General features: G+C 41.4%; 1 protein-coding gene across 1 annotated transcript in view; it reads right to left on the reverse strand.

Annotated features, from left to right (window-relative positions):
• The window catches only part of SLC45A1 (solute carrier family 45 member 1), a 217,707-nt gene that overhangs the window by 17,981 nt on the left and 181,547 nt on the right, over nt 1–18,179 (reverse strand). The window contains exons 6-7 of the mRNA XM_078641000.1: nt 15,271–15,424; nt 4,628–4,804 (exon numbers count right to left, since the gene is read on the reverse strand). Coding sequence (XP_078497126.1) covers nt 4,628–4,804; nt 15,271–15,424 — 331 coding nt within the window. The remainder of the gene's footprint in view (nt 1–4,627; nt 4,805–15,270; nt 15,425–18,179) is intronic.

Genomic DNA, 18,179 nt, shown 5'->3' on the forward strand with positions numbered 1-18,179 from the left:
CCAGTATATCTACTGCACAAGTTCCAGAGAACAGAGGCCACCAAAGTGACTTACACGTTTCTAGACCTGGGAATTGTAGTAGCTAAAAGACTACTCACAAAAAGATGGAAAGAAGCAGATCCACCACATGTGCAGGCATGGCGGCTTTCCATGCTTGGGGTATTGCTATCAGGCGAGAGGAAACATTGGGTTTAAGACAAACACCCATAGCTGCACAATGGAACACATGCTTAGCTGGACTACAACAACACATGAGCGAGGATTAAGGGAACCCCGCAAACCAAGAAACACACAGGTTGTAGCCGTACGCGGGCATAGTGCGTGCACATGGTCCATTTTCACACATTAGTCAATAAACGCCTGTCGTGATCCACACTGAACAGCGCGTTACAGCAGGGTTTAGGGAGAACAGATGTTAACATAACAGCTAGACACGAGTACGTACATAGAGAGGTGGAGGGGGGGGTTGCGGGAGAGTTAATGTTTCTTTTCATCAAAGTTTGTTTTACTCTTTTCTGATATTCGCTAACACCGAAAGAATTATTCCATAATTTGTAGTTGGCTGTACACATACCTATATGCACTGATCTGTAAACGTAATAAGAAATGAACAACAACTAATAGTTATGCAAGTAAATGATCTCAACTCAATAGTTGATGTTATGGCAACTGAAACTCCAGACACACAGACTAAGTTGTTCACTATAAGCCAGTACTACATGAATGTTCAGTGCAACTGTTGACAAGTTTTTTTCGGCATTTGTAATTACTGTGACATCATGTCAACATGTAACAGCAGACAAAAGTGCAAACATTTTATAAAAGAGATTTTTAAAAAAGAGTCTAGCATAACTATTGGAAAGTGCACAGCTGGCACTAGGTGACAAGTGCACGGAAAGGCGCAACCATCAAATTATGTAATAACACCTCTGGTCTTTCCAGGACCATAGAGTAAGACGAATATACCAAAATATGAGAAGACATTACAGCAGTTTGTCCTAGGACTTACTAAACCGGATACAATAATCCGCTGTAAAGATATTAATTGTACTGGGGTTAACATTTTACAGAAAGATTTATCCGCCTGATTCATCAAGCTAAATTGCACTCGCAAAGGGCAAGATTCTCAGAATCTTGCCTTTTGCAAGTGCAATTTTTGCATTTGGGATTCATCATCCCAAATGCAAAATTCGTTATTAAAGAATTCGCACATTTGCGAAGAATTTCATTTAAGGAATCTCTATTTGAGATTCCTTAAATGCAATTCATGAATCATTTTAAATTTGCGAAATTGCAATTTTGGGCCGCTATTTACCGAGAGGTCAGACCTCGTGGTAAATAGCAAAAACTTAGAAAAATGCATTTCAATGCATTTTTCTAAGTTGCATGTTACACACACACATGTCCTTTGGACATGTGTGTGCGCAACACTAATGTAGATTACATTTCAGGGGTGCTACAGGGTGTCCTTTGGACACCCCTGCACCCTTGAAATCGCATCCTTTTTTGCGATTAGCTAATTGCTAATCGCAAATAAGGAATAACTCCCCATTCATTCCTATGGGCCTGTAGGCCTATAGGAATGCATGGGGAGTTATTCCTTATTTGCGATTAGCAATTAGCTAATCGCAAATAAGGAACATGTAGGAATCGCAATATTTTTTGCAATTCCTACATGAATCCCGTTTTGCAAGTCCTTAATAGCGATTCCTTATGAATCGCTATTAAAGACTCGCAAAACGGGTCTTTGATGAATCAGGCAGTAAGTCTTTTATGTACACCTGAGGTTACTAATTTGTTTTAAGTCAGAAGTAAGCATCTAGTCGATGCACATGTTTGCTTTAATGTTGTGATCTATGTTTTCTATGTTACATGTAAACAAGACATTTTATCTGTTTAATTGTTTTGACTAAAACGTTTATTTACATATATGTCTGTCTTTGTTACATAATTACGTAAAATCAATTTTATATACAATGATTTGAGTAAAAATGTCAGTGTATGAATGTCTATTAATCTTGAGGTACTGCCAAAATAACAAGCTAAAAGAGGGATTTTTGTAAATTAAGCATACATAAAAAGTATGAGAGTCAACAAAGGTTGAATAAAAAAAACCTCGAAGGATAATATTGTTAATTCTTCAGATGTGAATCATACCAATTGATGGTCTGGGAGGCAACTTTTTACAGATAATGCTAAATAGGGTAGGCACCTTGATGCCCTTATTCCACTGGACCCTACACCTTTGGGTTATCGGAGTAGCTTTCCCAATGGCAGAGAAAGCATGGGCATCACCATAAAAAACTGGCGGTCCTCCTGACTCAATATTGAGCAGGAGGACCAAAGGTTTAGAGGACTGGGTACTCCGTTATGTTTGTGACAGAGTATCCTGTCTGCCAAACTCTAAATAAATAAATAAATAAATCTGTCCCTATTCCTACTCCTATACCTACAAATAGCAAAGTTTTTGTGAATCTGGGTGGGTACTGGCCTCCATTTCAAGCTTCTGGTGACAGGCACTATGGTGAGCTCCTTTGTTAATTTCACCGCTAAGTGTTGTTCAATTCCATGGGCCTTATTTACATAGGTTAACTTACACTTTTGTGTGCATTTACTCTTTTTCGGTATTCACAACCTACGATTTAATAGTAGATTTACTACTTTGGAAACTCAGCTGCCGGGGCAGAGAATTCTGGACATAAATAGATGGGCCTGTCTTATATTTTTATGTGAACAGTTCTCCGCCCGACTATGGCATCTCCGCAGTCGCAAAGTTACTATTAAATAGTAGTTTGTGAATATCGAAAAAGAGTAAACTTGCACAAAAGTTTAAGTTTACCTTTGTGAATCAGGCCCATTATATGTATATTTGCCATGTTCAGTCACTGTAAAATTGGCAATATGTTTGATTAAGTGTATTCAAAGTATCGTTTATGTGCATAAACCACTAATTGTAATCAAGAAACCTTCATTACTGCACCAAGAAGCGATTGAGTTGTGCGGTGCACACTTTACAAACAAGTACCCATAGAAGTCCTGCTAGAAAGCAAGCAACTTCCCACAGTAATTTGTAGTAAAAGAATAAGATGTCTTAAGGTGTCCCCAAAGGACAAACAATCCCTTAATTTAAATGTTCATACTCTTTCCCTTATTGTTTTGGCAGATGCAGCTTCCGCGACTATATACTGGTCAAGTTTGTGGCATTATCTAATTGCCTGTGGCATCATGCTACATTAAGATGAGACGTTTGGTTGCACCTAAAACCATTTGAGAGATCAAAGGTTAATCATCATATTGATTAATGTATACAGTGTATAATGTTTGCTGCCGCTTAGGGGGCATCAGTGCAAGCTGCAGAATTAGAAAATGAAACACATGATACTTAATTGAACAGAGAGGGACGGATAGGTGGTGAAAGTTGACCTTGCATTACGCACTGAAAGGCTATAGTACCACTGCGTGTCACACGATCAGCTTTCCTATTACGTCTCCTGGAGCAGAGCTGATACCACACCCTGCAACACAGGGAGCTGGAACCCTCTGAAGAGAATGGGTTTCCAGCTTGTGTTTGGAGTCTATGGGTACCGACATCCGTTTGACTTTCCAAGGACATCGAGGGCGCCTTTGTTATTATGTAAGGGTGAGCTTGGGCAGTGCTAGGCTCTCCACCCCACCTCCTCCAGGGTGCTGATGGGTTCCAAGCCCCGGCTTGCCTTCAACTCTTCAAGTCCCCACCCCCTCTCATGGTATAATTATTTTCAAATTGGCGAGTTTGACAATGGTGCATCCTCAGTGTCACAGTACAGACAGCGAGCACTTAGCAGCTTTTTAGATGCCCCTGACGACGCTGAGGACGTGAAGATTTCTATGACGTAGATCAGGAAGGAAATATTATCTACCAATACATGAGGACAGAGTGATGTGCTTGAATTGGATAACACTGCAGCTTCTGAGGAACCTTGAGCACCTACCCAAAAATCTGCACAGAGTTCATTTATATAGTCAAAACACCTCATAACAAGAGCTTGCAACATTCTAAGGCCTCGGATCCAGGTTATGATTAGTAAAAGTATGTTAAAGCTACTACCAAAAGTAGGTCATGACTAAGGGTACTTTAGAGTCTGGCAGATTCTGGACATCTGGAAAAAATTGGTGAATGTACTGTTTATTATATTTAGAGTCTATACAATGATATAATGTAAATAGGGTGGTTGGGACATTTGATATGTAGATCTAGTCATTGATCCAGTAGGTGTTTCTCTTCAGGCACATGCCTTTGCACATGACTCTTAAGGTACTCGCCAGGCAATGAAGCACTAAGGTAAACTATGATCCCTGGGTTTCAAACTGAAGGCCAGCCTCATTTCCATGTTTTGAATTTTTGTAATCTGACAGTTTTCTTAACACAACTCTCAATAGTTTATTGCATTTAAATAATTTGTCCTCAATGCAATAATTGCCCTGGATACATACTAGCTTGTGGTCCTCCTACGTATGTTCAAGTGAGAATGACATTACCATACTCTCAAAATAAACCCTAGATACTTCACATGCAATGATAATAGAAATTGTTGTCTCCTTCCGTCTTCTGGTATGACAAAAAGATAGAAGCGGCTCAGTTTAGTACCTGAGTAGAAGGCTGCACTGAAGGCGTAGATGCACATGCCCCAACAGCCCATGGTCACTCCGGCGTTATATTTTTGGTATTCCTCTGAATTGTGAGGGGCTTTAGGATTGCCTTCAAATATCACCTCTCCCATGAAATCTGTGTAGAACAGCAACATCCCTTCAAAGGACAACCAGCCTATGGAGTGAAAACATGTTTTCAATATTAGTAACATAATCTCCGGTTGACTTTGTCATGAATCTGAATGACAAGCGCTCTGCATGTAAAACACCCAAAATTAAGGTATCGGAATTTCCTTACAATGAACACATACTGGTGAGACCCACAGTGCATCCCTACCGCAACATATGGTGCTGAAGTTTGGGGCTTTATAAAATGTAACAGTATCCAGGATGAAAAAAACAGATTTTATAGGAAACTCTGGGGAGCCCCGATTTCTTCCTCTTTGTATGTCTGTCACAAAGAATTGAAACTGTCCTAAGTTGAAGATTACATTAGGGCTAGCCCGGCCCTATTCTGGCTGGCAATTTGGAAAAACTCAGCAGCAACTCTTACTAGAGACATAATAACTGACTGTCTTAAATGCGAGAAGGTCGGAGATATACCTTGGCTTGCTGCTGTAAGAGAGAGCTTAAAAGGTGTGAAACTTCTGCATATTTTCCTAAATCCATCTGATTCTGAGGCTATAAACAAAAAAGCGTTACAAGAAGATCTGTACGAACACTATAGTGATGCCAAACAAGGGAAAGAGGCTCAGAAACTCTCAGTTGTCAGGTATATGTCTACTGAGTAAACAACAAGAACTAGCTCTGTTAGTGTGCTATGTGTCTGTATGGGAAACCATTTGTTTTTTTATGAAGGCCCTCACCCACCAACCTAGTTGGCGGCATGCTTCATCATCGGGCCCCACCCGAGGCACCGAGTGTGCCTCGGGTGTGCTGCGATGCCACATATACAAGCACCTTAGCGCGTGCTTCACATACAGGGCACTGACAAACATATTGATCCCTGTAACACCCTTACACAATAATAGGTCCTGAAGGAAGCCAGTATAAGAAAAGGCCTGGCTGAAACTAGTCGACCACACTGGACGTGAGAGACCATAAGTCTACCATGCACGTCCCAAGCCTTTGTTTTTAACTACTGCCTGGGGCCCACCAATAAAGTAATCTTTGGGACCCTAAGGACAGTATTTTAAAACCTCACTCAACACACCTGCACAGCACACTCACGATTCAACAAAACCCGCTCCTCAGTAGCCTGGCGTCGCAGCACACCTGAGGCACACTCGGTGCCTCGGGTGGGGCCCGATGATGAAGCATGCCACCAACTAGGTTGGTGGGTGAGGACCTTCATAAAAAAACAAATGGTTTCCCATACAGACACATAGCACACTAACAGAGCTAGTTCTTGTTGTTTACTTATCATATCCTAGGAGAAATGAACTAGCCACTCTGGTTCCTCTCTCTCTCCATTGATTATTAAACCTCTTTGGCAGGGTACAGCTGTGAGAGATTCAAAACAAACATGGCCGAGAATCCAGGCCTGACTTTTTCTAAAAATGAGATCAGCGGACTCCTTGCTGACTCTCCATTCTCACTGGACATCAACATCTCCCAGACCATAGCCCAGACCACCGACTGGGACGCATTCACGGAGAAGAAAAGGAATAGGATCCGCACCATCCTACACGGTGTAATCCTGACACAGTACCTACGTACCAACACAGCACCAAAGGGCCTGCTAGTTACCAACGCGCCCAGGATCTTCCTGAATGTTGCCACATTCAGGAAGGATTGGGCACAAATAGCATGGCACTGCACAAGGGATTGGCTGGTGCTTATAATCAAAACCGCCAAGCGCCTTTCGAATGCAATGATCATTGATATACAGGCCACCGAAACACATTTCAAAACCACCATTACTTCATTCAAAAAGAAACTAGAGGAATCCAACAAGGGACTAGCTGAATATAAGGCATATTTGACCCAGGTGAAGATAGCCAAGTTCGACAAAGACCTAAAAAAAACTCAACTACGCGAAAGTTTATCCTTATTTAGCAGAGGATTACGTTGCCCCAACAAGACAAGACAGGGCATCCGACTCCTCAGGGGACAATACCTCAATGTCCAGTGACTCCAGTTCTGGCTCCTCTAAACAACAAAGAAATATAGGCCGGGTCCAGCGATGGCAACAACCTTGGGAGCACAACAACAGTCAAACCAAACTTTCGGACACCCACCCTTCAATCTTCCTCACCAGAACCCATACTTTGGTTGGCCACCAATGTACCAACAAGTACCACAGACTTTCTTCGGCCAACCATACAGACCGCCTTTTTAAGGACAGGGCAGACGATCAAGAGGCCGCAGGAGAAATGCACAACAGGCACCACAGGTACATTGGGCAAAAGAAGACGGACCAGTAAGTGTCAACACCAGGCACAAAACGAAGGAGACACAACCAGGGACCAGCGGGAACCGATGACCATGGAACAACATGCGCCATCATTGGTCTTTAACCTATCTTCCACCCCACTGACTACGATGGAGGAGAGAGTCCTAAATAAAGGCCTCTCATTTGTACCCACCAAACGAGTGGACAAATTCCACCTCCACACAGAGTTAGCTGAATTCTTCCATAAACTGAACCTTAAAGCCTACTTTGAGAAACAACAGAATGACAACGACACAAGAGAAACCAACGAGACTGCCCTACGACCGAAAGCCACATTCATGCCACCACCATCAAGCATCCCTTTTGAAATGATCACATTTGAGCAGGCCGTCTACAATGAAGTAGAGAAAATTAACCAACCTGGGACCTTCAATAACCTCTCGAAGGAAGAACGAGAAGCACTACAAACCCTCCGAGATAACCGCAACATTACTATCAAACCCGCGGATAAAGGCGGAGGTATAGTGATCCAGGACACACATGCATACCAAGCAGAGTGCCAAAGGCTACTCAATGAGACCAGCAACTACAAACGCCTTGACAGTAACCCAACAAACAACTTAGAGCTCGCCATTACCAACTTGGTGACAACGGCTGCAGACCATAACCACATCTCCAAACAGGAGGCCATCTTTCTCTGTAAAACGAATCCCAGAATTCCGTATTTTTATACGGTCCCTAAAGTCCACAAGGAAGCCAGGCCACCCCCAGGCCGGCCAATTGTATCAGGCATTGACTCACTCCTGGAGCCCCTTTCCAGGTTTTGTGACTTCTTCCTCAACCCACTGGTACAGACAGTAACCACATACTTCAAGGACACTAAACATCTCCTATCTCTCATCTTAGACATGGATTTTGACCCCACCACACAATTACTGGTGGGACTAGACATTGAAAGCTTATATACAAGCTTACCCCAAGATGCCACCCTCAGGGTCCTAGAAGAGATGCTGACAAGATCGCAGTGGGAACACTCAACACGGAGGGAATTCGTCCTGGACTGCGCTAGACTGGCCCTGAAGGAGAACTATTTCGAATTCGAAGGTACATACTACCTACAAACAAACGGTACCTTGATGGGCAGCGTTTTTGCCCCCAGCGTGGCCGGGCTACACGTCTACCAACTGGAACTCTCACATATCCTCTCACCAAATAACCCATTCAAAAAGTCAATAGCTTTCTGGCATCGCTACATTGACGACATCCTTATAATCTGGACTGGCACAAAAGAAACATTACAAGACATTCTAACATGGCTGAACACACGTGACACTTTCCTTTCGCTTCACTAGCACAAGCAGCAGCGACCAGTTGCCATTCCTTGACCTTCTAATCAAAGCAAAAGGTGGCAAATTAACCACAACCACATATTACAAACCAACGGCAAGGAATTCACTGCTGGAATTTGGAAGCTTCCACCCACGGCCCCTTAGGGAAAACCTGCCTTACAGGCAATTCTTGCGCATTAGGCGCAATTGCATCACCAAAGAGGATTATAACAAACAGGCAACCGGTGTAGCCCAGAAACTACATCAAAGCGGTTACCCAAAAAGAATAATTGACAACACAAAGAAACGTGCTAGGAACCAAAACCGAGACTCCCTCCTAGACGTTCCAGAACGCACTGAAACTACACCGCCCCTCACCTGTGTCACAACGTACAACTCTATCTCTAACTAAGTGGCCAAAATAATCAAGAGAAACTGGAGGATCATAAACACAGGCAACCGCGACTGGGCTCAGCCTTTGTTCGCATACAAAAAGTCAAACAGCCTGAGGGACCAATTGGTGTCAACACGACCCAGAGCCACTGAACCCACAATGAACAACACATTACACACTGCATGGGGCCTGCGTAGAGTCACGGGTCACTATCCCTGCGGTGACTGCAGCATCTGCCATCTTACACAACACAGTAAAACCTTAGACCTGGAACCCGGCAAAACATGGCACCAACTTAAACACACTAACTGTAACTCCATGAACCTAATATATCTAATTGAGTGCCCGTGTAAACTCATATGCATGGGGATGACCACAAGGGAAGTGCGCACACGGATAACAGAACACAGAAGCACGATCCGCTGCAAAAAGTCTATCAGCAGACTAACGGACCACTTCCATAGAATAGGACACCCCCCCAATGATGTAAGGTGGACAGTAATTGAACAGATTCCGGTCCACCCCATTGACAATGAGAAAAACCTATTATCTAAAGAACAGCGCTGGATTTACAGACTGTCCACCCACACCCAGGGACTTAATGATAACATTCCCTGGAATAGCCTCAAGAAATGAACATGTAGCTTCACTGGCAGTCAACCATACCTTTTCAGACTAGTACACACATTTCCCCATACCTAGACCTCTTCTCTAGGTAGTCGACATGACCCAGGGTTCAGGGCAGCAAAATTTAGCACCACCTGGACCCATTAGGTGTTTTCGAGCCGACCACCCCCAGTTGCAAAGACATGGGTTATTTGGCTCCTATTGTGTTTCTGACATTTGGCCCTTGATGTGGAACCCATTATCATGAGACACGAGCATTTTATATTTTGGTCTATGCTCATCCATCACGGTGCACCTCACATTTTCCATGTGGCATTTATAACACTAACCGCATTTGGACCCCGAAGTTCTTTTATATACTGTTTCATTTACCACAGTGAATATCGGCAATACTGATTAGGGCATGGGCACTTGCATCTTTCTTCTCTGTCTATTCCCACAGAAAGACACGCCCCCTGTGAGTAGCACGAGTGCCAGGAGAACACTACTCATGCAGACCCCGCCCGACACACCCCCTGTGAGCAGCGCGAGAGCCAGGAGAATACTACTCACACAGATTCCGCCTGTCGGGTATGAGCTACACCTGTGATACCGAAATGGTATTTAAACGCCGCAACTCCAGGAGCTCATTTCCATCGAAGCTCACGACCGGACAACAGGTTTCCTTCGGGTCTGGAGACCATGCGAAGTAAGTTGAAGAGGCCGGCCCCCGCTCACGGTACAGCCCCAGTCATGCTGCCTTAGGCCGTGACTGAGCGTGCATCCCCTTACCGCTCGTAGGGCAAGGCCTCAGCCTCTCCTAGACAATACATATTCTTTTTCTCTCCACTAATTTCGGAGTGCTAGAAGCTCCAAGCCCTCCGGCAGAGGCCCATGGAGTTTGTCCCCTGAGGACAGGTGTAAGCAGTGCACTATAAACCCTTCCTTCGCCACAATGATTGACACTAGCACCTATATTGCAAATATAATGAAATCGTCCAAATGCCACATTCCGCCACAAGCGCTAAACACTACCGCCTTATTCGTTCACACGTTTAGGCACCTGGCGCAGACCATCTCGTGTATGTGGCTGAATATTACGTGCTTTTTACATTATGTGTCTTTTGTCTGTCCTGTTTTTTTGTCTTTTTGTTTTTTTGTCTCTCTTTAAATCCCTTACAGGTACAAACTGAGAGGAAATACCTCTCACATATACAAGCACCTTAGCGCGTGCTTCACATACAGGGCACTGACAAACATGTAGATCCCTGTAACACCCGTACACATAATAGGTCCTGAAGAAAGGCAGTATAAGAAAGGGCCTGGCTGAAACTAGTCGACCACATGGACGTGGGAGACCATAAGTCTACCATGCACGTCCCAAGCCTTTGTTTTTAACTACTTCCTGGGGCCCAACAATAAAGTAATCTTTGGAACCCTAGGACAGTATTTTAAAACCTCACGCAACACACCTGCACAGCACACTCATGATTCAACAAAACCCGCTCCACAGTAGCCTGGCGTCTCAGCACACCCGAGGCACACTCGGTGCCTCGGTTGGGGCCCGAAGATGAAGCATGCCACCAACTAGGTTGGTGCATGAGGGCCTTCATAAAAAACCAAATGGTTTCCCATACAGACACATAGCACACTAACAGAGCTAGTTCTTGTTGTTTACTCATCACATCCTAGGGGAAATGAACTAGCCACTCTTGTTCCTCTCTCTCTCCTTTGATTATTAAACCATATGTCTATTGAGGACACTTCCTATTTGCCAGCCCAATACCTTTTAAAACCCATAGGTCATTGGGAGAGAGGACTGTTCTTCCACCTAAGGGCTGGCACTCTGAAATTTCAATTATGTTTCCCTCTAGGGTATAATGCTAACCTTGACTAGCTGTCCTGCCCATGCGATGAACGAAGTACACAAACATCGTTACACTTTGTATTCTTTTGTAGTTACTATTCTAAATTCACAAAAGGATTCTTGAAGCCATTTTTTAAGAAACATGCTATTACTGATTACAAAGTCGCCTACAACGAAATCCTTAGATTGGAAGAAGATGAATGAATCTTCTGCGTCGGCTCATTTTTAAAGCAGCCGTATGCACACGAAGATCTATGTGTACTCCATGACGGCTGACTGAATTGTATATTAATCGCATTATGTTAACTGTTTTTTTAACATTTGTATTTTTGCTTTTTTGTTATAATTAATTGTATTTCTCATGAAAATACCCCACATAACTCATGGCCTATATTAGAAACGGTTTCTTTTAATATATTGCACTACCTCTTATTGATCACGTATGGCTACGGTTTTATTGTTTGACTTTATCTGTGCTTTTATGGATATATCATATCCAAATAAAGATTTTTGATTGATTGATTGATTGACTGGTGAGACCCGATGTTATACCCAATGGAAGATGTTGCGGACAACACTTAGGGCCCGATTCCAATGTTGTTCGGAAGGCCTCCGAATCGGATTTGGCTTTCCCGGATCCAATTTGTATCCCTTGTTTACAACCGAATCATACACAGGTCCGAACGACCAAGTACAATGCGAAGATCGTGTATGCGCCGACCAAACCATTTCAGAGCCCCGAACTTATCTGTACAACTCGTTCGTAGCCAAATCGTGCCGCGCTGTGGAGCTGAAATCCAACCGAGCGAAAACGATGCACAATTCGGACAGTCGCTTCGCCTCGGTCTCAGCAAGACGAAACGGCTGTCGAAGTGTACTACGGGAGCTGGTAGCAGGCCCCCTTCACCCGGGGCACTCTGAATCTGTCACAGGAGTGTGCCCATGGGTCCCCCAAATCCAGGCATGCACAGTGTGGCGGGTACCATGGGGTGCCCGCCACAGGGTGTATGCTTTTTCCCATCCACCCTAACTCTGTTATGGGAGCCTGTATACTCGCATGTACACAAGCTCCCATAGAGTTTAATGGGAGTCCAAGCGAACATAGTCCGTAAGCATAGGGCAGCATCCTACTCATTTGTTCGGACTCCTGAAGCACGTCTCGCTTGAAAAGCCCTCCGAATCTGAGCTATACGAAGGGCTTTCCTAGCGAGATCGGAATCGGGCCCTTACTGTTCTTAGTCAGTGTATCATCTATATTTATTTTGAGAAAGCCCTTCTTAATGAGACATATATTTTCAATGTATTACTAGTATGATTCTTAACTACTAGACTATTTTGAGTGCATGGGAAAAATGCAACAGGTAGCAATTATTACATCTGTCCTCTCTGCATTTTTTATGAAATTCACTTATTACTATCACTCCACATTTAAGGAACATTTTAGGGTTTTGGAAAGATAACATGGTACATTAACATGACATGGTGGCAGATCTGGATGTCTCTCTTACATTCTTTAAGCATGAGTTAGTGAATAATAATATTACTTCGACTGACTGAGTTGTCTCTTTTCACAAAGAACAAAAGGTACTCTTTTTTAAACAAGCTTAGGAAAACAAAATGCTGAATGTTTTTGAATTAGCCTTCAAACCAGGTCAGACTAGCCAGCAAACACCTATTTTAACCCAAGATGATTGACAGCATTAAAAAGCCATTAGTTTACTATCCCTAATTGCCCATGTTGTCTCACAAAGTCATAACCTTAATAATGTGGTAATACTCTGCCAGTACCATGTTTTATACTGTGCTGATGTTATCTTTGTGCATGAAACTATTTTAATTACTAATCTATATACACCTGTGTATTTTACTTTTAGTAGAACTGTAGAAGTAATATACAGACCACTCTATATTATATTCTATGGTCTATGCCACCTGTTGTGAAAGTTTGGTATGATCATGTTCTGAAAAGATCTACATTTCTTTAAATCAAAACTAAAAAAATCACTGGATGTCTTTTGAATTAAAATAATGTATTTACTAGTGTCCTTTTACAGTCAACAGTGAGTGTGTGACTATGTGTATGTGGGAATGGATTGATTTCTGAGTGGTAATGATTATGGTAAATATGTATTGTTTACTATATGAAGAATGAACTAAACAAAACTTTTTATAGTATTGCCAAAGTGGCATTAAGCAATGAGACAACAGGTCACATCAGAAATAAATGCTTAACAAATGCGTTAAAACTGAAACTGTCATATAGATGTGTGCATGACATCCAGGCCAAAAGTTAGAGTTGCATACTTTGGCATTGTTTTTCTCACAGGAAATGCTGTCATTTCAACAGGTTCCGAATTATTTTGATCTAAAAGTTGTATTTCATTCTATAACATTTTAACAGTTCATTAGCAATCTATAAGTTTTAAACTATTAAATAACTATGAATGCCCGAAAAAGCTTTTGTTTGTAAAAACAAATATCCCTAACTTTTTAAGTTACAAAAATGAATGAGATAGAAGTTAGCAAACACATCTTATAATGTATTTTTTTTAGGCAGATTTTTTTCAGTAAGTGAGTATTTTATAGTGATAAAAATAAGATGTCCCGAAATATTTAGTTTTTATATTATTTTATTTCTTGCAATGTTTAAAATAGGTGTTTGTGAAAAAACAACAATCTAGGTTCAAATGTAATATAAATATATGTACGTATTATCATTAATAAAAGTTTTTAGATACCAGGACGCTAGACAAAGGGAATTGCAAACATTCTTTACATATCTATCTGCTTCAAAAAAAGACCAAATAAAAAACAATGGGTGCTTAATGAAAATAGGAATAAAACAGTGAAATGCAAATAACATTATAAACACTGATGACAAAATTGTGAGGTTTTGAGACGACTTGGTATGCGCTGCCAAAAAGGCAAATACAAGATCTTAAATAACATACCAAAGTGTGAGACATCCCTACGCCAATACATATTTGTGATCACAAATAACTACAGGAGGAACTCATTAAATATATAATGCATACCCAATCTTCCATTTAAATCTAGAAAAATAATTTCAATGAATAAGATGAAAACCAGGTAGAAAACTGTTAAGTGTTTCCTTATGGAGAATAGTTGCAAGTAAGAGATTTCATTAAAAAAATGCACAAATATTTGATTACTTCAAACAAGCTGAAATGCACCCAACTGTATATGAACAGTCATTAAATAAAAAATCTGCAATATAAATATATATTTTTGAGCTAAAATGATTTACTGAGTGAAAATGTTTCAAACAGTGTATTGAATAAAGAAATATCAATGTAAAGAAGTAAACATACAAGACAACACGGCTATCCTTATTTAAAGTCAATTTTCATTAAAGTTTAACTTGTATTACTACTGGTGCTGTCATGCCAACCTAAATGAGATGAAAGATCACTTAACACGTAGCATGTCCAAGATGTAAGGTTTGTCTAGATTGCTAACCTTAATTATGTGACGGGACCTCAAAAACTGAATTTTTGTGTATGGTGTTATGGAAAATGTGGAAGTATTGAAACTATACTGTTCCAAGTATGTAAGGATAGCTGTATAGTAACATGACACACAACTAGTGAACAATAAATGCATATAAACCATAAGATGTGCCTGCTGAAAATATGCTAGGTGGAATGCCCCTTGTAACGTCTGTAGAGATATAGACCACTTAGCCCTATGTATGTGGAAACATGCTGGTGCATTAGAATGGGGATACTTGCTACTTTGAAGAACGCATCCTATCCAAAGGTATGCCCAGTATACCAAGTAGAAAAAATACAACTGTGAAGTTAGTTGGTGTAACTTATCATCACAGTTATTTAAAGTGTATCTGTAAAAGATATACACCTTCCAAATGTATTGGAAGGTTTATAGAGAGGGGAGCTTGTGGTCACCTTTATTTCCTCTAACTCTGCCCAAAATAAACATGTTCATATTCAATATTTTATGGCATTGTTGGGAGTTAGACAGATGGTAGTTAATTCTGTAAGACATAGAATAGGATTTTGTAAAAGTTTACCTAGAAAGTGGTTGATGCAGAGGTTACGCAGGGCCTTTGGCATGTGGCAGATGGTCGAGCACAGGCGTTTCATGGAAAGCGGTTGCCCAGACAGCTCACCCGATCCATTCAGTTCACTCTCATACTTTACACCATTCAGCAAAATATTAGCCACCTATACCATAAGAATACAGTGTCAGCACATAAAATGTAAACACCTAGGAATTAAATCATGCAAGGTTAACTGAAGCAACATTAAGGGCTTTATGTCTGCCGAAGCTAGACTCTTCTACACATTGAACTTAAACAAGCCTGTTAGAGGCTGCTAGAACATGGTAGATGGCGGAACCTTGATCAATATGCACCTGATACATAAATTGCCAATATTATCAAAATTTCCCTTGTCTAGACCCTTGGGTGGGAATTATGTGCACACCGATACGACACCCGCCAACACAATGCCAGTTCTAAACAGAACTTAAAACATGAGTTTAAAGAAAAGCACAGGTGCACCATAAACTGAACAAGTTCTCAAATTCAATTGTAACAAATTCACAAATATGAATGTCCAGAAATCCGTTTTTGTATTGATGATTTATTTTTTCAACAGTAAGAAAAAGGACAGCCGACGCGTTTCGTCCCAGCCGGGACTTCTTCAGGGCAAGAATCAAATAAATATCCAGGGTGAGGTGTAAAAACCAGTTGGGTTGCAGTCCGCTCTGTCAATCTCTACTATAAGATGGATAATAAGTATCAGCATGGATAGTCATAGGGCTATTCAATCATGAGGAATCGTATGAATAAGGGGTCTTGGCCAAAGTACTACTAAAGGCTATCAGTACTTTAAAGGAGAATAATTTTGAGCTCCAATTAGCAAATAGAAATTAGTGTGTGGTGCACCATCGAAGCGATGTGCACTGCAATCTAAAGATATCCTTGTACCCCTTATAACGAAGAACCTGTCTTCAAATGTAGTCTCTCATAAATGCTCCTCCTGGGTTCTAGGAGAAGCCGAAAAAGGCGGGAAATAATCGCCCAGTCCTGGAGTTCCCTCAGTCCGTATAGCGCCTGATGGGGGCTATACGGGCGAGGCGCTATACGGACTGAGGGAACTCCAGGACTGGGCGATTATTTCCCGCCTTTTTCGGCTTCTCCTAGAACCCAGGAGAAGCAATTATGAGAGACTACATTTGAAGACAGGTTCTTCGTTATAAGGGGTACAAGGATATCTTTAGATTGCAGTGCACATCGCTTCGATGGTGCACCACACACTAATTTCTATTTGCTAATTGGAGCTCAAAATTATTCTCCTTTAAAGTACTGACAGCCTTTAGTAGTACTTTGGCCAAGACCCCTTATTCATACGATTCCTCATCATTGAATAGCCCTATGACTATCCATGCTGATACTTATTATCCATCTTATAGTAGAGATTGACAGAGCGGACTGCAACCCAACTGGTTTTTACACCTCACCCTGGATATTTATTTGATTCTTGCCCTGAAGAAGTCCCGGCTGGGACGAAACGCGTCGGCTGTCCTTTTTCTTACTGTTGAAAAAATAAATCATCAATACAAAAACGGATTTCTGGACATTCATATTTGTGAATTTGTTACAATTGAATTTGAGAACTTGTTCAGTTTATGGTGCACCTGTGCTTTTCTTTAAAGCCTGTTAGAGGCATTCTAGTCCATCTCGAAACCAGGAAATTGGTTCTTGGGCCACTGACTTTAAATGGCGATATGGCTGCTGAAGAGGAGTCTCCACATCAGGTGTGCCTGACATATGACTAACGCTGCCCCAGTATTACCAACTTTCAGGGTCACTGTCCTGAAATATAATCTTATAATTTCCTGATTGGCCAGTCTGCTTATGGACTATTTGGTTCTAGTAACCAAGCAATGTGTGTACTATGTTGTACATATAAAGTCAGATTCTTAAGCAACAATTGAGCACACAATGGCATTATTGGCAAACAAGAAAATAGTAAAATACTTAGAGAAGTAGATTGTATTAATCGCAAAGACTGTTCATACATTTGTACGGTTGTACTCAATTGGTGTTACCCCTGTAATCACTCAGCCTTGTGTCAGAACATGTATAATATCACTACAAGCAATAGATTATGTCTGTTGCATGGCAGATACTTTGAGTGTGCACTTTCTCATGCCCAATATCATGATCACAGTGAAGGCCTATTCATCTGATTTAACAGTGGTTGGCAGCTCCATGCATTGCATCTCTTCTGTCACCAGACCTCCTCCACCACACTACCGTTGTCATTTTGCTCTTCTGATGAGTGTGGAGTTAGTACAACAACAACATAAAAGATAACATTGAGCAGGTTTTCTCTTGCTGTGGTCTCACTCAGTGGAATGATCTAAAAATGACCTTATAAACCACAAGGCAGCCCTACATCTCATCTCTAACCTCTGTTTGTTTTGAGATTATGTCTTGTGACTAATGCTCTCATTATTCGCATACATTTACTTTGTTTTGATCCCATCACTGCTTTGGTGCTGTTGGTGTATTTGTTGGAAACAGTCTTTCCATCTTGTATCCTAGATTTTAAAGCTGCTCTCCTGTTCTTCATTTCCTTTAAGGCTATAGTGTGTGCAGCAGAAAATGTTCTTCGAATCAACATCACAAATAATATTTATCCATATGTCTTAACAGCCAGCTTTGAGAAGAAGTGAAATAGTGAAGCCAACGTTACTGGTGAATCAAATGATACTAAACACCTATAGTATCCAGACATATTTCAAGAATACTCACAGCAGATATGACAGATTCCTACTGACCCAATTTAGATTAAGGATCTTTCATAGATTAACAAGCTTCCCTATTACGAATGATTGGTCCAGAGATATGTGCAGGTGTCCATGTGACGATGTTTCTCAACAATCAACATTGCACGTTCTTTTATTCTG

Source organism: Lissotriton helveticus, chromosome 5_1 (genome assembly GCF_964261635.1).
Source record: "Lissotriton helveticus chromosome 5_1, aLisHel1.1, whole genome shotgun sequence".
Lineage (NCBI taxonomy): Eukaryota > Metazoa > Chordata > Amphibia > Caudata > Salamandridae > Lissotriton > Lissotriton helveticus.